Raw genomic sequence first — 20,479 nt, 5'->3', positions numbered from 1 at the left:
TCTATTTAAGATTCATGAGCAAGCATCTCGACTATCTTCATCTTCGCACACATATTATCTTGCCGGCATCTAGGGAACGACATCGAGAACTCGATTGGTTTGGAATGAACGCAGAATGTACCGCAATAATTCTCATCTGCTATTTGAAAAGGGAAGACCCTTCGCTTCAAATCCAGATATGGAGTTTTCTGTCCCAGAAGACACTAAAGCGATGGGTGCGCCGTTGTAACGCGCTCTAGTGGTTGTGAGTGCCATGGATGCAGACTCTGAAGGCAGTGCCAGAGACGCGTCGTTCACTCTGCCTAGTATCAATGGTCGATGCAAGGAAGATATCAACGACAAAACTCAACAGACCATAACCTATCTAGATGCGCGATTGGAAGAACTGGAGTTGCACATATTGGCCTCGGCTAAAGACGACGAGTCCGATGACGTTCAGTCTGATATTTCATCTGAGCAAAACAATGAGAGGCGACAAACACTTGAAAAAAAAGAAGATGCACCTTGGGTCATCACTGAGCTGCCAACACAAGTAACCATACCTGCATATGCTGCGCTTGAGGTCTTTCAAGTCAAAAAGTGGCGTGAGATTTTGCAATTGGTAAGCGGAATGAACACTTATTCTTCTGAGAATCATACTGCACACTAACTCGCATACGTCTTATGGCTTTTGGATAGATGAAGCTCATGTCAGCGCCGTGTTTCCGTAACATTCGCCTTGCTGGTGATGATAGAGCACTCTATGAAGGATTCTTTCGTGCGTTCCCGCACCATGTCGTCACAAAAGCTCGATTTATGAGTGTTGTTCGACACATTTTCGGAATTCCAGCCGTATCTATGATTCACCAGCGCAGTAAAACCAAGAATGCCAACCGAGACATGGCATCTGGTGAAAATCACAACGCTGAAGACCACGAAAGCGAAAAGGCAGCCGCTCGCCTGGCACTCGACCGTCATCTCGAAAAACTGCAGTACTGTTGTGAGCGGTCAGTGGACAATGTTCTCGTCCTCAACTGGAGAATTTTACTCGTCGCGCTGAGGTATCGTTTCGCCTGTATTGCAGCTCCGATATTGTATCTTTGACTTACACTGAGTTGGTAGAATGTTTAAGGAACCTTTGCTGACAGTCCGAGAACACTTAAGCTGGGCGGTTAGTGTATTTGCGTCAAGTGGCAGCCTTGAGATTAACGACGGCGACACAATCGATGCTGATAATGTGACTCTGATGCTCACTCATGTAATGCGAAACCCCACCGCTTCTCACCTCGTTTCGGAGAGGGTAAGTCACTCGATAACATTTTTTTTCCTTACAAAGTTGTTTCTAATATTGATGTATGACTAGCTACGAGCTGCGTTTGATATGCTTCCATCGTTTCGAGCAACATCTTCTTCACTGTCCTCGACCGCCGTCTCGTCTTCAAGAATCACGTATCGAGTATTCAAACGACTACTTCAGCTCCCACCACTACGAACGCTGATGAATGACCGCATGACACCGCACACAACCGTAATAGACGAACTCAGTGTTCCGGTGTATCGCGACTTCGTGTACCGAGCCCGAAGACGCGAGCACAACAGGAGAGTTCTACGGCGGCTCCGGTACTACAACGAGACAAAAACTTTACGCTTGTGCTTCCACACTTGGGCGCAAAATGCTAGAGACCGCAAATCTGCTCGCTCTACGATGATATTTGTCTACACTATCGCGACCCGTATCAAGCAACGAACTGCCTTTGGAGCACTTCGTCGACACGCTTTAGCGAGCATCGCAGCTCTTGAGATTCAGCGCGTGTTTCGTGGAATGCGCGGACGAATGCGAGCAGATGAGATCTGGCGTAAGATACAAGCTGTATTAGCTGTGCAAGGCGCCTTTCGGATGCGAGCTTATTTTACAAGACACTTGCGCAAACTTCGGCGCCAAAACCTTTTTGCCATTCGCATCCAGCGCGTCTATCGAGGTCGATTGGGACGTATCTATGCTCGTCAAACACTACTAACACATTATTATCGCGAAATGGCCGCCATACAACAGGAGCGGGAGGCATTCCGAGCACTTGTGCGCGACGAGATGGCACGTCGACTGCAGCGCTTTTTCCGGAAAATTGTTGCAGATAAACAGCGTGCAAAGCGTGTTGAAGAAGAGAGAGCGAAGCGAGAAGCCGAGCTGGAGAAGTTGCGGGTTTCTGGAGATGCAGCACAACAAGCGGCACGACACCGACGTGAGGTGACAGAGAAATATGATAAGTTGCGGGAGGAGGCAGAATACAAGGAGAAACGCCGTCGTATTGATGACATCGAAAAGCAGAAGATTGTACATCGAAGGCGTCAGCGAGAATGGGAAGCGTTTAAAACCGAAAAGATCGCACGGAAGGAAGCGCTAAAACTGCAGGGGAAGGAGAGTTACGATCGTCTGAAGAGTCAATGGGATAACATAATTGCGGAAACTGTACACAAACGCGAGAAGTTAATAGACCAGTTGCTACAGCTTGAAGACGTTCAAGGTGAGTGGAAAAAAATACATACACGGCTTCATCAACGCGTGAGAGAGCGTTCGAAGCAACTCACAGCAAAGCACAAGTCCAGTGGCGTGGTGATTCAGAAAAAGGAGATCATCGAGCGTGCACAACTTGAAATTAAGGCTGAAGAAGCGGAGGAGAAACGACTTAAGGTATCGAATCCAAATATCTACTTGACCGCACTCAAGCAACTTACCTCTGTTGTTTGCGCAGGTGGAGAACGACTGGCTGAAAGCAGAAGCAGACTACTTGAAGAAGCTGGAGGACGAACAGGAAGAGCGTTTGGTACGTTCATAGAGTTGTCGTTCTGATTGGTAGTCGTTTTGCTCATAATGTTTGCATCTGCAGCTTGCCGAAAACACAGAGGAGCGCACAGCTCGCCAAAAAAATGCATTGACCATTCAGTGTGCGTTCCGTATGTTTACAGCGCGCAAGCTACTGCGTGGCATGCTGTCCGAGTTGTACATAAAGGAATTCAATATCGAGACCCAAGTACCAAGGTATCGCAACAGATTTACAGGGAAGGTCAGGACTCGGAAGCCTACTGGTCTGGGCTCGAAGGAACTCGAATACGAAAATTGCTGGGTGATCATGATTGACAATGTGCTTGGTAAGTTGACGGCAATGTTAGGTAGCGTTGACACTAACGTTTGACGGTATCCTGGATCCTTGCTAGGTGAACCATTTTTCTACAATCCGCGCCGAATGAAGCAAAGCTGGGCTAGACCTGACGATTGTCGCTTTTGCGGACCCTGCAGCAATTCTTCGAGCACAGTATTTGCTGCTGTCTGGAATTCCCACGACGACACGTACCTGTGCCAAGAGTGCTACGAGCACGAGTACGTCAAACGGGGTCAGCAAGACAATCTCCAGGCCGACATATATGTCACGTACGATGGATCCCGCCCAAACGGAGAGTAGTTTTACACTGTACATTTCTACATGTAGTGTAGCCTGTGGCTACCCTCGATACAAATCAAGGCAGCAACTTTTGTGCCCGCTGGCTCATCTCTTCTTGTACAAGCTAAGTGCATGGTTGCTTCCGTTGAAGATTTCTAGATATGGCCCTCCATCGTGAGCACGCCGTCTGCAGTACAATGAGTTAGTTAAACATGAGAAATGCTCAATGTGAAACGATATCAAGCACCCAACCTACCTATTGAATCCCTCGGTGAGCTCCCAACAGTGCTTCCCGCAGTAGATACTCCTCTGTACAGCCACGCGTTAGTTAGCATCCTCTATAGTTCACAGCATCAATTTCGCCTTACCTCTTCGCGCGCTGAGCAGCTACGGCTGCCTGTTTTTTCCCTGTAGTCGATTCGATCGAGGGGTGGTCCCATTGTGTGATCCGCAACGTCGGGTTGCAGTAGTACACCTTGCCCTTCGAGCGCGACATACGTGTCTCCCAGCCAGGAGGAAGCGGCATTGCATCTAAGTTGAACGACTCCCTCGCAGCAGAAGCTCTACGAAGCTCCGCGTTTTGGCGCGAAGCTGCAGATGGTCCATCCTCGCCGTAGTACTTCTCTTTGACAGCGGTGAGCCTGTTTTTCAAAGACTCCATAGCCCCGGCACCAGCCGCACTAACCTCTTGGAGTAGCGACGGTCGGCCACCAGAGTCACCCATGTCACTACCAGAGAAACGACCCTCACCATCGCTATCACCACCGCTGTTGTTGCGCCACATCTTCGCGCGAGACATACGCCGCGCAGACTGGCGGAGGAACTGCGCTGTCTCTGCGGATCTCTGAGCAAGGGCCGCCTGCATGGCAGTCGACGCCCGGCTTGCATCGCCATTGTCGTAGCCGTCGTCAAACTCTTTCTTGGATCCCAATCTTCGGAACACGGAGCGACGGTCCTTTCGCGTAGATCTTTGACTTGATAGGATCGGGTCGGAGCCTACAAGTTCTCGGAGTTTTACACACTCACGCTCTACAGCCTCGAGCTTCTTATCCTTCTCACGAATCTAGACACGACATACAATGAGAAAGATTAGCAAGCGGCCACACAAGCACTGAGTCGAATGCCAGAGGCCATACCGTGTCTTGAAAGCCGCGGATCTTGACTTGGAAGTTCGCCGTCAGCACCGTTTGGTCAAACTTGAGCTTTTCGACCTCGCTCTTTAGTTGTGCCGTCAGTGCACGCTGCTCTTCATTCTCTTTGCGTAGACGATTCGCCTCTTCGTTAAGCTGGCTGATAATACCATCGGCATCAGCCATCCACATGTGGGCAGTTGATCGCCCGCGTGATCGCGTCCCATTAGTTTCTGCGTAGAGTTGGCTGTCCGTAGACGAATTAGACAGCCGGTCTTTCTTAAGCTCCGCGTTTCGACGCTGTTCATCGTGGAGACGTTCCTGGAGCTTGCTGAGCTGGTATTCCATATCAGCCTGCTGCTTCTTCTCCTGCAGAGCTTTCATATACTTCGGTCGCTCGTACTTCATACGCAGGAATGCTTGAATCTTTACGGCCCCCTTCCGTTCATCCTTGAATTGCTTGCTGCGAATCGGCAACACAATCATAATGAATTAGCGACGCATGCGCTATAAGATATCTTCGACAATAAGAACTCACCGTTTGACAAATCGACGAGCATATTTCTGAATAATGACCGCGCTCTTGTTCTTCTTGGCCTCGAGCGCAATGCAACGACCTTTGTATCCTCGCCAGTGCGCTTGGAGAGTGATCACAGCAGTCTTGAATGACTGGTATCGATTCATCATGATAACACATCGAGCAACAGACTAATATTCATGCAACACGCATTGCGTAACCAGCCCGATTAGTCATGAATGTGACTAGCACATGATACAAGTTAGAACAACGATGAGATAATCTTACCTGCAGCTTGACAATTGCTTGTAGCTTGCGAAGGAAACGAAGTCTGCAGCAAAACCCTCGCATGTAATGCTGCAAGTGACGAGCCTGCAGATCCAAACGCTCCGCCTTTTTGTCCTCCATTTGCTCTAGAATTCCATATCGGAAGTAAATGCGCGAAAGTCCAATTTGGTATTGTTCAGGTGACGACAATTCCATCTTTTTCATCAATGCCTCACATCGCTGTTTGACAGGAACATCAGTGTTGCGATGCTCTACATCGAACACCCAGAATTTGTCGACCAATTCCTCCAGCAGTAGTCGGTTCGGATACGCAACACGAGAAATACGAATTGCCTCGATCACACCGGCACAACGCAGTTGCGATACTACCATTGGCTGATCCATTTCGCTTGGACTTTTGTTTTTGTTGGGCTTGATACAGCGGACGTAGTGTACCTTTGTTTGGCGAATACTAGTCATAAGCTCGTTGAGGTTGTCCTTGAATTGGGTTCCCACGTTCGCCACCGTCAAAGCACTCCCCCTACCTCCTGCACGCCGAGCATTACTGGCGCTTTTCTTTCGTGAGGCAACTGGGCTGCCGATCTTTTCGGTAAATATTGTCCTGAGGAACTGCTTGGACGAACCCCGCATCAAATCGGATAGATCAGGGAGAAGTGCATCTTTGTGCTTTTCGAGGAATCCCAGTGATTCGTACGTAACGGCTCCAGCGTAGTGCTTGATTGTAAACTGTGTGCGTGATGTGCGAGGAAACTCAATGACATCTTGCTCATCCTTGTGAATGGTTGATAGCTTGGAGACAAGAGACTCATCATTTCCCTTAGGACGCATCACCTCGTCGTTCAGCAGCGAAATAATACCAAGGCGATCTTCAATCACAGAAATCACGTCTTGATTGTCTGCGAAGTCGATGTGACTCCACATGATGCCTTCGGCTTCGTACTCAATCTGCACGGTCTTGAAGACATCTTGGGTGAATTTCTGCTGAAGCTTCTCGTTTGCGTAGTTAATGCAAAATTGTTCGAAGGAATTGTGTTTGAAGTGCTCGAAGCCGAAAATATCAAGAATGCCCACATGGTGGCGCATCTTCTTATCGTTTTCCAGGGACGTATTGATCATTTCGACTAGCCAGTCGAACACGTTGGAGTAAATTGCCTTCGATAAAGCACCAATACACTCCTCCGCCTGATCCTTTTTCAAAAAGGTAGTCACTTTGTCTCCAGCGACTGCAATCTGGCGCGAGCACAGTGCCTTCTCTAGGTCTGCTTCCGAGATACCAAGGAGTTTGGTCGCATTCTTCGCTCCTTGATCGTTTGGTGCAATTTCAGACTCTTCATTGTTATTCTTCGACTGAATTTCCAATTGTCCCAGGTGTAGCACGCCTGCAAGCACCTCAAAGAGAACTCCTTGCTGCTCCTCCGTGACGCCAATAAGCCCGAGAGCCGTCTTGGTCCGCTCGAAGTGCTTGTCATCCGACATACCTTCAATCTTAATAGTCTTATTCGCGCCTGTGTACGCATAGCACTCATTGGCATCATCCAAGAACCATTTCTCCTTACTGTCACTCGCCGCTAGCAACTGATAGAAAATGTGGTAATTGCGTTCCGATTCTTCGTGCGAAATCACACGAGTCTTTTCCAGCAAGTATGTTCTGCATCTCGCTCCCACCAGAATACCAGCGTTATCAAATTGGAGCTGAGTGAATTTGCCGAAGCGAGAACTGTTGTCGTTCCTCACCGTTTTAGCGTTACCGAACGACTCGAGCAGCGGATTTACCTCTATAATCTTCTTGATTGTGTAGTCGTTTAGACCTCCAGCAATTGAGGCAAGATGATTCATGAGAATCTTGGTGGTCTCTGTCTTACCAGCTCCCGATTCTCCACTCACCAAGATAGACTGGTTCATTTCATGCCGCTTCATGTCGTTGTACGACGCCATGGAAGTCGCATACACATGCGGCGGCAGTTCGTCTCGTGCCTTGGTGAGATACTGAGACTGCACCTGCTCCGAATAGAGCTCTGGTAGCCATTGGTATGGGTTCACGGCGATGCAAATGTCGCCCGTGTATGTGTAGGGCAGTTTTTGCAGGAAGCGCTTCTTAACATTGTACAGGATGGCGGCCTCGTGCAGGTAGTTGAGTGCCGTCATGTCCTCAATACCGTTGGGCCCCAGATTCTCATTCTGGTACGGCAGCGACTCGAGTTGCAAACTCTTGAGCATGGCTTTGACTTTGTGGTCATTGAAGTCCAGCACACGCTCTTCGTCTACAACGGCGGTGGCATCGCCAGGCGGAGGGTAAACACGCAGCACGACGGTCTTCTCGGGCTTCTTAGGGTCAGAGCTCTTCTCCTCGCGCAGGATCTGCGCCGGTAGCCACACGTACGTGTCGTCGGGCACATAGCACTTGGAGCCCGCGCCCGCCTCCTTCATGGTTATTTACACTTTGCTGAGTATGGAGATCGAGTGCGCACCAGAATGCGAAATGCAGAGTGATGATCCTCTAGCGACACGTGCGGAACCCGCAATGCGAATGCGGGCACGATCTCGAGCCACTTTTTGGCTCACTTTCGTTGCCTTGTGTTTGCGACTGATTTCCAGGAGCATACAAACTGAAAGATAAACTTCAACTATCGTGAAGCCTATCCTCCGTCATTTGTGCATAAACAAACCTGTCTTACATCATAATTGTATCTGTTGAGCGACACACAGATAAGCATGGAGGCGGTCGTGCGCGAGCTCCAGAGCGACGGTAAGCAGCAAGATCCATTATTTTGCACTCTTATTAACGGCTAAAGACGTCCCTGTATTCAATTACGCAACTGTAGCGCAGTTGGGCGTGTTCTTGAGTCCGGAATGCAACGTCAGCGCCATCGCCAGCTCTGTCGTGGCGCGCGACTCGGCCTCGCGGGACGTCAGCGGCACCTCTCGCCTCCGCGCCAGCTCCTCGACCGGTTTCACGGCGGCTGATGATCTAGATGAACCCAGCCAATCGGAGCAGTTCGTGGAACGTCTAGATGGCGCTGTGCAACGCATTGATCGGGTTATCTCGGAGCATATTGGCGAGCACCACGCCACGCTGCTGGACCAGGTGGGCTCCGTGGATGAGCTGCAAGGCCACGTGACGTCGGTTCAGAGCTCGGCGGGGCAGCTCAAGCAGTCAGTGCACTCGCTTCAGGCGTTGGTGCGAGAGCTGCACGAGAACCTGCGCGACACTATCCAGCGCTACCGCAACGTGGAGCAGTGCGGAGACATTGTGCGGCGCGTTCTGCGCTTCCAGCAGCTTTCGGACCGTGTGTTGGGGTCCGAGCTAAACCATGTTGATAAGACGTCGACGGGAGCCGTTGTGGAGAATGGGAGTGGGCTTTCGGGTGATGCGAGACAGAGCGAGATGGCGTCGGTGGCACTCGCAATTCGAGAAATGGAATTGCTGGTACAAGATGAGAGTTTTGAAGAGCTGAGTGTTGTTTGCGCAAAACTGCCAGCTACACGCAAACTTAGTACGAACTTGAAGCGCGAGGTGCGTGCTACATTGCGTTCTGGTATCCAGAACTTGAGCCAGGCGAACGTGGGTGACGCTCTTCAGATCCTCTTTTACTTGGGAGATTTAGCTACGATAGCTCAAGCCTCAGTGAACGATGTGATTCAGGAAGTGGAGCGGAAGTGCAGTGCTGCTATCGCAGAGGAGAAGCTTGTGCGCTCCGGCAGTAGCGGCTCCAACGGCTTGGATACAAGTAATGGGCCGTCAGCTAGCATCATCCAGAAATCCGACGTGTGGAAAGCTCTCCAAGATGTTTTTGATGTCATCCGCGTACATGCTATGCAAGTATGGAATCTGCAACGCGTGCTATTGAAGATGGTCGACCCGGCTTCAAGCAAAAAGTATCTAGATCTGGTGCTGGAGCCGGATGAGCCATCTCTCTTTGCTACGTTCTGGGAGGTCACTTGTGCAATTGTACGGGAACTATTCGCGTCCACTCTTGGTTACAGCACATCTGTCAAATCAGTACTGATTGCGGAGTATCCACGAATGCGCGAGCAAGCCACACGTGTTCTAAACGAACTGTTCGTCTCGACGAAGCAGAGTGCTGGTACAGAGTTTCTGGCCGACTCAGCGACTGAAAATAAGGTTGACACAAAGGATGGCTCAGTGAAGCGAGAATTGGTGCCAATAGCAGGATCCCCGGCCGAGCGTACACAGCTACTGGACTCAATGGCACCACTATATGATGCCTTTATCGATCGAGCGTACCGCCGGATGTCGAACCCAATTCAACTCATGTTCCCTCAGAGCTCAAACTTCCACGCATCGCCACCTGGCCGAAGTGACATGCAAACCCTGTCACGCACAATTTTCTCAGAGCTGGAGCACGCTGGCCAAGATCTCGTGTTGCTGGATGGTACACTTCAGCAAGTGCGAAAGGCAGTAAACCTCTTCTGCTCAAACGTGAAAAGAATTATGCATCAAGGCAAGGCGGCTGCCGCAACAATGTCGTCTTTCGGACGGACGCCTGCACAGGCTCATAATGTTGGGCTCATGAATGTGCTGAGCTTGCTGGACGATGCAGTTGAGGAGGTTATGAACCGCATTGAAACAGCAGCAGCTCCCAATGGTACCCAAACAGGAACGTCGACACACATGTCGTCTGCCGCTGATCCCGTTGCAACTGGAGTGATGTCATCCAAAGAAGCTAAAGAGTTGTGCACGAAAAATCTGTCCCCATGCCGTGAGATGATTGGAGACCTGAAATACGCCTTGCTGGGCTTCTACCTGCAGGCACTCGCAGTGTTGTTGGAAAGTATTTTCGCGAAAATGCACGATGAGTCCTTCGGTGATCAAAGCGCGACGGCCAGAGTGGCCACATCAGGGGGTGCACCGCGAAGTAGCGGTGGAGGTCGTTCATCGCAAGGCACAAGTGGGTCGAAGTACATGCAGGAGTTCAGCAACGCTTTCACGATTATCCTGGAGGAGCACCTTCGCCGCCTTCCTATTGCTGTGTTTGCTACCAAATGTCTGGCGGATTTTGTAGAGCGGCTCATCTCGGTATTTATCCGACACGCATCGCTGCTAAGACCGTTAACTGAGAACGGTAAACTGCGTCTCGCGAACGACATGGCACAGTTAGAGCTAAGACTAGAGCACATTGTGCCCCTGAGGAATATCGGGACGGCCTACGAGGAGCTACGAGCATTCCGTCACATGATCTTCCTTGATAACAGTGAGATTCTTCGGGATACCACAATCGACAAGATTCGTCCGAGTAATGTCTGGCATCACCTCACCTCTCGCGCTCCACCTGAGCTTCAACTTCCGCACCAAATGAAACACTGGACGGCTTCCAAGTATATTGAGTGGCTAGATACTCGTGCAGCTATCGGCCAGTCTTCATCGCCGTCTACGACCCCTCCACCTTCAAGCGGCAAGTCATCTGCTCTATCACTATCTTGGAAGGAGCTACCGCTCGGTTACCCGTGCTTGAAAGATCGCCGGCTTAGCTTGCAAGCTGAAAAGCAGGCTTGGAAAGAAATGACCAAATGTCTGGACGCGTATTCCCTACGCGTGAGTGCATCAGCGAATGCCGAGTTGAGTCCGATTTATGACTTATTGCAGGAGTCTAGTGCCATACTGTTGGCAGGCTACGAAGTGATGATTTCTCGGTAACTGCAATCAATAGAACGAGTACCGAGTACGGTTTTGATCAGCATGGTGCTTGATTTCTCTTACTAAAGTAGTGATGGCTTTGGTTGTAGAACTTCGTTGTTTCCTACTTTCTTTCGCCTTCGCACCTTTTTCTTGGATACAAAATTGGCAGGCTTCTCCCATCGTGATTCACCCGTTCGAGCGTTGTAGTAGAATACTCTCTTGGCTAGTGGATCTTCATACTGTGGGTGCAGTAACAAAGTGTTAATGAACATTTTACTTCAAGTACAAGTTTCTGGCAGTAAACCGCGAATGAAGATGCTGACCTCCTTCCAGTAGATCACTTTGTCCTCAACAAGGCCACTGCCACCCCATGCCTTATCGTAGCGCTGCTTTGCACGACGTTCATCAGGTGGTGTCTTGGACGCGTGAGATAGCTCTTTCAAATTGCTTTTTGCTAGCAGTGAGTGCGCAAAGCGATAACCATAAACTTTGACAAGCCGCTGGCGAATCCGCTCAGATTTCTCGGTACTGAGCTCTCCTGTGAAAATCGTTTTGGTGACTTGCTCAAATTCTGCTTGAACCACCTCGAGTGTCGTTGTCGAATCTTCAAGAAGACCTAGAACATAAACGGATGCCAGTGCGTGGTTTGCGGAGACACGCCATGCTTCTTTCACAGAAGAACACTGGTCAACTACTATGCTGAAATTTCGGGGCTCGTCAAATTTGTACGGTGCTTCGGTGACGAGTTTTGCCGGCTCACTACGACTGCACAAACGAAGGATGTAAGATCATTCGGAAACTCACAAAGTGCAAACAATATTTCCGAGCGTACGTGCTTGGGACGACCTTGCGTGGGGTGGACTTCTTGGAGCCCGTATAGTCATCACTCCTGCAACTGCTACCTCCACCAAGCTGGGCACTGTCTGTATCCGGTTGTTCACTAGTTGGTGTCAAAATCTGATAGTCACGATTGAGTTTTTGCTGTAGCTGCACTTGCGAGGCCGCTACGATATCAGCAACAGACAGAGTAATGATCCCTGTAGGGAGATGCGGTTGGATCTGCATACGACGTTGTTGCAGGTTTTCCCACGTTTTGGCACCAAGAATGCGCGTTTGGAGCACACGCTGTGTCCAAATACATGGAAAGATGAGTACTGTGCTTTGACGGTCGATTAGTGAGAGCTACTATCTCAATGCGAGGAAGATGAACGGAAAATTTTGCATTACCTGGGAATAATCGCAAGACGTCAAATATAGTAGTCACTGTGTGAATATCTTGGAAGCTGATGCGCGGAGATTCCAAGCCATGTTGCTGTTCACACTCGTTATCGTATAGTGCCTTTAGCAACGCCAGCAGATTGCGCTCCACGGGATCAGGGACACCGATAAAAAATTCGAGGCATTTATCAATCTGATGGCAGATACTTGGAGTGCTGGGAAGTTTATCATCAACCACTTGATCTCTCACCGTTCCCGTATCTTCTTGCATTAATTCCTCGCGGCCACTTTCATCGGCTTCAGCTTTCTGCGGATAAATAGCTTCGCTCACTGCACGGCGAACAAGCTTAAAAACATACCACCAGAAACACATGTGAGGTCCAACAAAGAACTTGTGAACTTCTTCAGTACCATGGACTACAAACCTCAGCACAGTCTGCTGTACATACAGAGAAGCACATCGCCATTAGCTGCATAATATCCCAACGATTCCGTGCAGTTTCTCGGTGAGTAGCTTCCTTCGCATTTGGTAGTAAAAAAGTTGTGAGTGGAGTAGGTCGAAGATCGCAATAGCGCAGCAACTCCGCACGAGAGACGCTCGAGCGACGCATAAAGTCGACATGAAGAAAACACTGGAAGTACGCCTTGCGCTGCGGTAACGTGAGGCGCAAAGCGTCACACAAATCGACCAGGTCTTCGATCTCCCGAACGAGCAGTCGGTCACGGTAGGCATCATTCTTCACGAGTTCCCGAGCTGTAAAAGCTACATGTTCGTCAATGTAAGTCGATCCGACGACGAAGGCGGCGCAACGATACACAGCGTTGCGAAATCTTAGAAACCATGGGCGCTTGGCGGCTCGTTCCATCCATACTTTGAGCTTTAATAATACCGGAGACTTGGCCACAACGTCCGAATAGTGCTGAATGAAGACTATCCATGTCTGAACGAGACGCACGGCGTGCTGTAGCGCCAATTTAAGATAGTGCAGTGCCAAAAGAGCGTAATGCAAAAGCAGCAGCTTAACATCATGGTTCTCCATGAAGTCGAAGGGGCACTGATCGTGAAGGGGTCCCAAAATATTGTTATGCCCTGCGATTTCATTACTTCTCACATGAAGGACACTGCAATCTGGACTGCTGTTCCACTACAGTACATGTCAATGCAGCGACGCTGGCAACTACGACTTACTGCTTCTTCTCCAGGATAATGCTGAGCTGGTTGTAGAGCGACTCCTCCTTTTTCTTATCGATCGAGTCCTGCATACGCTGCAGCGTCGCAAACAACTTCGCCTTCGTAGCGTCATCAAAGCGGTCCAAGTGGTCAAAGCACTGTAGCAACGGGTACGCAGACATTTGGTTGACCTTGCCGATCTTCACAAACGCCTGCACCATCACATCGAGACCCTCGTCCGTGGCCAGCGAGAAGTCGCGAATCTGTGAAAGACAGCGCGACAGTGTACGGCCATGACTGGACTGAGCGGGATTGAAGCTTGGGTTCGCCAACAGCTTCAGAATTTGCTGACCCACATCCTTGGAATCCAAGCTGCTCACGATACTGATGTACTTCGTCAGCATATCCGGCGTCTTGCGCCACTCCTCGAAAATATCTTCCTGCACCTTCACGCGATCGGCAAAGGTTTCATCCTCCAGCACAAGGCGGAACCCAGTGGCCTGGTCCGTCACGAAAGTCGACTTCTTCAGCAGGTCCAGCGCCAGCTTGTACGGCTCTACGGTCGGAGCAACCTTCGGGTTCGTGTTGAGCACAGCAGCTTTTCCGCCAGCCACAATTAGCAGAAGTAGGTGACGCTTGAGAGCACGCTCTTGGAACTGCTCGACGTGCGGGCCAGGGTGAGCAGTCTTGCACAGCTTGTTGTATGCAGCCTCGATCTTCGTCGAGTACTTGGCCCACACTGCCTGCAGCAGTGCTGTAGTCGCTTCCTTAATTGCAGCATAATGGTGACTCAGGTCATCGCGGCTCGGGATGGTCTTGGCTTCTCCCAATGTCAGGGCGCGAGCAGAAGGGGTGAGTTCATCCGAGAACAGGATCGATCCGTGCAGCTCCACGAACTCGGACGAAATCTCCACCTGCTTGTCACCCTTGAGCAGTCCTTCAATCACCTTTGCCTTTTCAATATCTGCAACGCTGCGGTAGGCCTGGTACTTGTTGACAGCATCCGGGTCAGAGAGCGCCTGCTTGGTGAGTCGAGCGACGGACGGGTTCGTCTGCTTCGACTTGCCGAAGAATGACCAACCGCGAGCAAAAGACATAAAGTCTGGCTCCTCCAACACATCCGGAATAACGAGTTTGGCATCCTTCGTCTTCATGAGAAACACACCGTTCTTCATCGACTTGCCCTCCTTAACAAGGGACCAGTCAATGGGAATCTCCCACGGTCCGTTGTTCTCGGCTGGCTTATCCTCGAAACCAGTCTGCGAGATCTCCACGACGTACTCCTTGGAAGCAGCCTTGTACTCCGTCGAATACGTCACCTCTGGGTGACCTGGGCGGTTCAACCACGTCTTGGCCAGGTTCTGCAGGTTCAGGCCAGAACATTCCTCCATGCACTTGATCCACTCCATGCTTGTAGCATTGCCAAACGCATACTTGGTGTGGTACATGTCAAGAGCCTTGTGGAAAGCAGCGTCGCCTAATAGCAACTCGACCATACGAACGAACTCAGGAGCCTTCGAGTAGGTCACCACAGAAACAAGCTCCTGGGTCTGGTTGAAACCCTGCGGTTCAACAGACAGAGACGTCGCAGACTTGTCCTGTGCAAGTGGTCCGATCGCCGGGGTGAACATATACAGCACTTCGCTCAGACGGCTGTAGTCCTCACCGAAAATGGCAGCACCACGCTTGCGCTCCATGTGAACCGTGACAGCCTCGTTCAGCCAGATCTCGAACGGGGACTGGCCAGTTACCTGACTGCCATTGATATTGTGGTAGTATTCGTGGACCTTCACATGCTCCATATACTCGTACGACTTGTCGTCCATACGGCAGCTCGGACACAGGCAAGAACTCACAATAGTTGTGTTGCCGACGTTCTCCATGCCTCCGTAGTACGAATTCTCCATCGCAATCTCGCGGTATACGGCACCAGTGTACTTGTAGCCGGTCTTCTTCCACACCTTCAGCAACTCCTTCAGTTCCGCACGAACAGCAGCCAAGCGTGCAGCATCCGAGGCGCTTAGTGGAGTCTTGACATATTCCTCGTTTGGCCCAAGACATAACGGACCTTCCTTGGCCTTAAGAGCCTCACGCTCTTCCAGAAGCTCGTAGATGCGCTTGCGCTCGTCGTGGTGCTCGCAGGCCTCTGGACCCAGACTCACCATGACCCACAACACAGAGTCGTGCAGCATCTTGACGGCAGCCTTGGCATCAGCTGGCTCAAAGTAGCCCGGGAACGCCAGGATCTCCAGCAGCGTTGTATCGCCATCGGGAAACTCAAGCGTGCGGCGGAAAGTCTCGTACGTACCGACACCGAGGAAGAACAGATACGGCGCCATGTTCACCTTGTGGTTGTAATACTTCAGTACATGACGCGAGGGATCGTCCACGCTCAGTACTTCCGATGCTGGGTGGAACACAGGAACGCCAGTCTCTGTGTGATATCCAGGGGCCAGGTCTCCGTTCGTGATGATGTTAGTGTAGCGCTTGTCTGCCACAATGGTGGTGGTGTAGTAAGCTTTGGCATCCATTGTGTCTATGCATGGCACAATACGCTGGAAACCATGCTGCTGGCACTGGGTAATGATGGTCTTGGGAGCACCCTCAGGCGTGTAGTCAAAGTACAGACCCTCCAGAATGTTCTCAGTTGGGGTGGCCACTGACACAGTGCGGATCACGAACTCCTCCCCGGGCTGAATGGGCTTAGTGAACTTAACGACCAGAAAGTGGTCCTCCTTGTCCACCTCGAACTCAAGATCGCGGGGTTCCGCGAAGCTCTGCACGTGAGCAACGAAATTCTTCTCCTTACCCAAGGGCACGAACTTGTCGAAGCGTTCCGCTGACAGGATCGCCAGCTCCTTGGAGTTCAACTTCAGCTGTTCAAGCGGCTGCGCGCCGTCGTGTTTGAGCGTTGTTTGCAGCGTCACTTTGATCTTGGCTTCCGTGATATCAAACACCATGTCGAAGTGCAGCGGCTTGGTAGCCAGCGGCTGGAAGTCCTCGCGTGTAAAGCGATACTTCTTGGATGCGGGCGTAGTCATCTGGCCACAAGTTTTGGATCCTCCTTGCTTGTTCTCCCTGCGTGGCGGATTCCCGAATGACGAAAGTGTAATTTTTCGCTTCAAAGTGTACTTCCTAAAGCGATATCGCTTTGTAGAGGTACAAATGGGATCTTTTCGTGCGTGGCAAAAATGACCTGGTTTTATCCGTATCGTTCGTCGACAGGTTCGGATCTTGCACCAAGCTTGCTCATCATTTTGAGCTTCCATAGTGGTGTTCGCTTTCTGCTGGGAGGACCAGGGCTCCGAATATGGCATTTTTATTTAGTAGACAAAAACAACCGACATACATTACGCATCAACTCCTCAATGGCCCGCAAATAAATTATGGTGATGAAAGAAGACACCAAATAAATAACGGAGTAATGGAGGTCACTAACGAAGTGTACTGTATTGCATTAAGTACTCCATTAAAGGTCCGTACCGCATCAATTGATGCTATCGACAGTACTGGAATCCCAGTAGCAACGGTTCTCCCGAAGGAATAAGATCATCTCCAGTGTTGCAGGGAGCAACCCGTGCCTTTGTTGGCCGAACGTCACCCGAGCCACGCTGAAAAACCGTTCCATTACGTTGGATGTTGGTGGAATGGTTTTTAGCTGCTCGTAGGAGACACTGGGCTCCGCAAGACGGCGGCGCTTGCGAAGACGTTCGACGAACGAAAGAACGTCGTCGTCGGAGTCCTCATCCGTGTGCTCCGCCAGTCTTACGAACGGACCGAGGACAGTCTCCTCCGCGCGCGTTAGGCGGTCCTGTAGGCCCCTCAGAACACGGACACACCCTGACTCAAAGTCAGGGCTGTGAACAATTTCAGCTTGAGGTCCTGGTTACACATAATATACGATACGTTAGCTCTACAATAAAGAAATACTTAGCCTTAACGTACCGAGATATGTCGCAAACTTTGGTTTGAGAGCAATCAGCTCGTCGAACCACTGACGAACATCCAGGAGATCCGTATCGCGACCTTGAAGAGCCTTGGCGACGGATTCTACGTCCTTGAGCTCCTTAAATAAGGCTCGGAGCCTCTTGTTGGATGCGGGCGACGGCAACAGCTCCATAATGTCGTCGTCGTCTGCATCCAAGAATTCCAACAGCTCGAAATAGCGCTTTACCATGTCAAAAGATGAACTCCAGCGAGTCGTCTGGCGAATTACCAGCCGCAATTCAGTTTTTTGGCAAAAAAAAGATAAATTCGTTTTTAAAAAAGTCAGTACACAAATACAAAAATAATTTCGTACCGCAGTTTTGTAGACTGAGTGAGCGTCTTCAGCTTGATCATCAGCGCCTGTACCGCTGCTAGATCTTTTTCATGTTGAAGTAGGTAATGTTGCACTGCTCGGTTCAACCGGTGGCTAGCACACCCCACTAGCGGCACCCTCATGAGGGTAGCAAGCGAACGGTTGACGGAACAGTTGTCACCGACAACGAAGCGGCACTGGTCGATCTGGACACCGTAGTCCCTTGGCAACATCGTCGCCAGGAACTCGTAGTGCGACCTGGCGGAGAGATTATCGTCCGGCTCATTGATGAGTGGAGCCATAGCCAACAACGGGGTAACTAGTACCCCGTTGACCTCGTAGCACGCAAACCAGGCCACGTAATGCTCTGAAGCATGCGTCCACCCGTCGAACATAACTCCAAAGCGCGCGGGAAGCTCAGCAGCGATCTTCCGCTCGACCTCGCGTGTCACACCTTCCATACCCGCACGCAGCGTCTCCATGGAAATGGGGTCGAGGTTGGTGTACCTGTACATAGTAAAATACTCAGAATCAGAATCAGATAACATTAAAGCAACTGCATATCGTCTTGCCGTATGGTTTTCGCAGAATGCAAGCGGAAGGTTGGACTGCACAATCCACTCCATCCAACCATAGAGATTGATCGTCGAATGCCGAACAAAATTCATCAAGGAGCCCGTGTCGGCCGTTGTTGCGTCGAGCATCAACGGCCGACACGGGCTCCTTGATGAATTTTGACGGCCTCGCGGTCCGGGTGCTGCCTAAGTATGTGCTGCATAAGGTTAGTAAACCCGTTGCGGTTGGTTTGCTTGCGGACCGTGCCGCAACGACACCGGAAGTACTCGAAAACCACCTCGTCGTACTCGTCGCGGCACGGCCGAAAGTAGAAGCCCGAGATTTGAGCGTTGGTGAAGGCACTGGCGGGTCGGTTGGCGCGAACCATGGTCGTTGAGAGAGCGGCTGAGGGAAGGTGCGTTGTATCAATGGAAATTGAAAGTAGTTGACAAAGTGGAGAGTTTAGGAGCCGGTTGGTGGTCCGAGAATGACTGGCTGCTGTTAAAATTACTATATAAAAGTACCCTAATAAATGATGATATTATACTAATTGCAAAAAATCAATTATCACATGATCAAGTCAAGATTCTCAAAATACATAATTTACTAAGTATTGTGGTAAATAGTGTTATGGCAAATGTATATTTCGGAGGCCCTGGGGAGGACAATGGTCGCAGTATATTACTTTGAGATTGCCTTAGAGGTACACTGACTTGTGTCAACATTCAACTGGTAATACTTCATCAAATATTATTAATTGTGCTACACGGATGCTTGTACTTTTAGTAACGAATTCCCTATGTCAAGACATACACCATGAATTTAGCCATATTTACTGTCTTGCAAATCGAACTACAACCAACTCTTACTTTAAGAAAAACCAAGTAAGTCTATTTAGTGAATTGCCAGTCTCTATGCGTCACATTAGATGTATCTCTTGACATAGGAAATTCGGTACAGATAACGACGGCCGTAACAAAAAAAAAACGGAAGGCTAGCGTCCAGGTATCGTATTCTGGATTTTGATTAGCTCAAATCCCATTCAACTACGTACGAAGCAAATTGTTTTAGTGCTCGCTTCTAGCGAATATAACTAGACAAGATATTAAAACCACCCTAAACCATAATCGATGATAAACACAAAACCATGTGCTCTAAGCACATCGAAACATGAATATACACACTGGAGCGCTAAGTGATCACAAGAAAATTCAAGCAAGCATAAGAGAAATGTGCGTTAGCACAAATGATATTTTCCAACCAAACTACGCTATCTATTTCGAGACCTTTACCCTATGATATATCTCTGGTATATTAAATTGACTGGTTGACCTGGTTCTAGAGCTCGTTTGCTTCGAGTTCAGCTAACTTTAAAAAAAAATCTTCGCTGCCTAGAGCCTCCAAGAACTACTTTCGCGTCAACCTCCAACCTATCCTAATGCCAAGCCCTCGTCCGTGGAGCCTGCTTTGCAGCGACGTTACCGCTGAAGACGCATCCATGTTGCTGCAAGGAATGAAGGCGTGGGAGACAAATAAGTGCCAGCTGATGCCATGCACGTCTTGCAGCAAAAGCGCTCCGCACTCAGTGCGTTACAAGTTGCTACACGGCGCGTTCAAGCACTGCGCAAGTGCGGATCCCTACGAGTCGTGTCCCTGATAGCTGAAGGTGTTAGTCTGTCACACGACTGACAACGTGAGTATACACGTGTTGGGTGGCCACCGCGCACGGGTACGTACGCCATCGTGACCGTCAATTAATCCGGTGCAGCGCGAGTCTATCAAGGAGCTTGCGCGAGAGAATTTAATGCCTTTGCGCATTTGTGACGCTTTAGGGTGCAAGTTCGAGCTTCGACCTGCTGCTCGTTCCACCCTGTACTTGGTATAAAACATTGTGAAATATATCGTTGTACGCACCTAGGTGGAAACGACAAGTGTAAGCAGATCGTGGAAGCTGTGAGGCGTGCCGTCTTTACTGAATCAGAAGGGGACCGTGGCGCCTTCATCTCCACTGGCAACTACGATGCGTCCGGCGTTCTCAAGGTGGAAACGGATCGGGCCTGTCACTGTGGTATCGTGATTTACGAGTAATTACCGGAGTGGCTGCATTCAAGTTGCTCAATCCACGGATGCTCGGTCACGTGACAGGTGGTGACTACGGTACACGACAGCCAAGAATACGTCACTACCAAACGCTCGTCTGGTCCGACTATGACCAAGATGTCACTCAAGTCGGGTGGTCCGTATCG

The 20,479-nt window shown here is 50.1% G+C and overlaps 8 protein-coding genes across 12 annotated transcripts; 2 read left to right on the top strand and 6 right to left on the bottom strand.

The window, feature by feature from the left end:
- Window positions 1-253: 253 nt before the first annotated feature.
- Window positions 254-3,437, top strand: PPTG_00795 (hypothetical protein; the record flags this gene model as incomplete). Its single annotated transcript, XM_008892309.1, has 7 exons — window positions 254-601; window positions 679-1,040; window positions 1,102-1,279; window positions 1,343-2,668; window positions 2,730-2,801; window positions 2,865-3,126; window positions 3,193-3,437. 7 exons carry the CDS (start codon window positions 254-256, stop codon window positions 3,435-3,437), a joined length of 2,793 nt encoding a protein of 930 aa, XP_008890557.1.
- PPTG_00794 (hypothetical protein) lies at window positions 3,010-8,007 on the bottom strand. 4 transcript variants are annotated; one of them, XM_008892308.1, is made up of 7 exons: window positions 5,352-8,007; window positions 5,085-5,254; window positions 4,553-5,009; window positions 3,785-4,479; window positions 3,673-3,725; window positions 3,411-3,603; window positions 3,010-3,343 (listed from the first exon to the last, which is right to left on the bottom strand). In XM_008892308.1, exons 1-6 carry the CDS (start codon window positions 7,776-7,778, stop codon window positions 3,572-3,574), a joined length of 3,834 nt encoding a protein of 1,277 aa, XP_008890556.1. In that variant the 5' UTR covers window positions 7,779-8,007; the 3' UTR covers window positions 3,010-3,343; window positions 3,411-3,571. The 4 variants fall into 4 exon arrangements, with proteins under 4 accessions (XP_008890556.1, XP_008890555.1, XP_008890553.1 ...); XM_008892307.1 differs by having other exon boundaries at window positions 3,673-4,479; XM_008892305.1 differs by having other exon boundaries at window positions 3,010-3,603.
- Window positions 7,966-11,085, top strand: PPTG_00793. Of its 2 annotated transcripts, none has more exons than XM_008892303.1 (2): window positions 7,966-8,097; window positions 8,174-11,085. In XM_008892303.1, the coding sequence occupies exons 1-2, from the start codon at window positions 8,064-8,066 to the stop codon at window positions 11,005-11,007; spliced, it is 2,868 nt and encodes a 955-aa protein (XP_008890551.1). In that variant the 5' UTR covers window positions 7,966-8,063; the 3' UTR covers window positions 11,008-11,085. The 2 variants fall into 2 exon arrangements, with proteins under 2 accessions (XP_008890551.1, XP_008890552.1); XM_008892304.1 differs by having other exon boundaries at window positions 8,017-8,097; window positions 8,179-11,068.
- PPTG_00792 (hypothetical protein) lies at window positions 11,052-13,247 on the bottom strand (the record flags this gene model as incomplete). The annotated part of the gene is made up of 5 exons (XM_008892302.1): window positions 11,052-11,228; window positions 11,313-11,754; window positions 11,822-12,143; window positions 12,217-12,553; window positions 12,633-13,247. The coding sequence occupies 5 exons, from the start codon at window positions 13,245-13,247 to the stop codon at window positions 11,070-11,072; spliced, it is 1,875 nt and encodes a 624-aa protein (XP_008890550.1). The 3' UTR covers window positions 11,052-11,069.
- Window positions 13,248-13,392: 145 nt separating this feature from the next.
- PPTG_00791 (hypothetical protein) lies at window positions 13,393-16,419 on the bottom strand (the record flags this gene model as incomplete). Its single annotated transcript, XM_008892301.1, has 1 exon — window positions 13,393-16,419. One exon carries the CDS (start codon window positions 16,417-16,419, stop codon window positions 13,393-13,395), a length of 3,027 nt encoding a protein of 1,008 aa, XP_008890549.1.
- Window positions 16,420-16,804: 385 nt separating this feature from the next.
- PPTG_20797 (hypothetical protein) lies at window positions 16,805-18,304 on the bottom strand (the record flags this gene model as incomplete). The annotated part of the gene is made up of 4 exons (XM_008892996.1): window positions 16,805-17,260; window positions 17,324-17,582; window positions 17,663-18,185; window positions 18,225-18,304. 4 exons carry the CDS (start codon window positions 18,302-18,304, stop codon window positions 16,866-16,868), a joined length of 1,257 nt encoding a protein of 418 aa, XP_008891244.1. The 3' UTR covers window positions 16,805-16,865.
- Window positions 18,305-18,381: 77 nt separating this feature from the next.
- On the bottom strand, window positions 18,382-18,711 carry PPTG_00788 (hypothetical protein; the record flags this gene model as incomplete). The annotated part of the gene is made up of 1 exon (XM_008892300.1): window positions 18,382-18,711. Exon 1 carries the CDS (start codon window positions 18,619-18,621, stop codon window positions 18,382-18,384), a length of 240 nt encoding a protein of 79 aa, XP_008890548.1. The 5' UTR covers window positions 18,622-18,711.
- Window positions 18,712-19,823: 1,112 nt separating this feature from the next.
- Window positions 19,824-20,051, bottom strand: PPTG_20796 (hypothetical protein; the record flags this gene model as incomplete). The annotated part of the gene is made up of 2 exons (XM_008892995.1): window positions 19,824-19,871; window positions 19,971-20,051. The coding sequence occupies 2 exons, from the start codon at window positions 20,049-20,051 to the stop codon at window positions 19,824-19,826; spliced, it is 129 nt and encodes a 42-aa protein (XP_008891243.1).
- Window positions 20,052-20,479: the final 428 nt, after the last annotated feature.

The sequence above is a fragment of the Phytophthora parasitica genome, assembly GCF_000247585.1.
Source record: "Phytophthora parasitica INRA-310 unplaced genomic scaffold supercont2.1, whole genome shotgun sequence".
In the NCBI taxonomy this organism is placed as follows: Eukaryota; Oomycota; class Peronosporomycetes; order Peronosporales; family Peronosporaceae; genus Phytophthora; species Phytophthora nicotianae.
The sequence above is the reverse complement of the archived record's forward strand: the minus strand, read 5'-3'. Positions and strand labels throughout refer to the sequence as shown.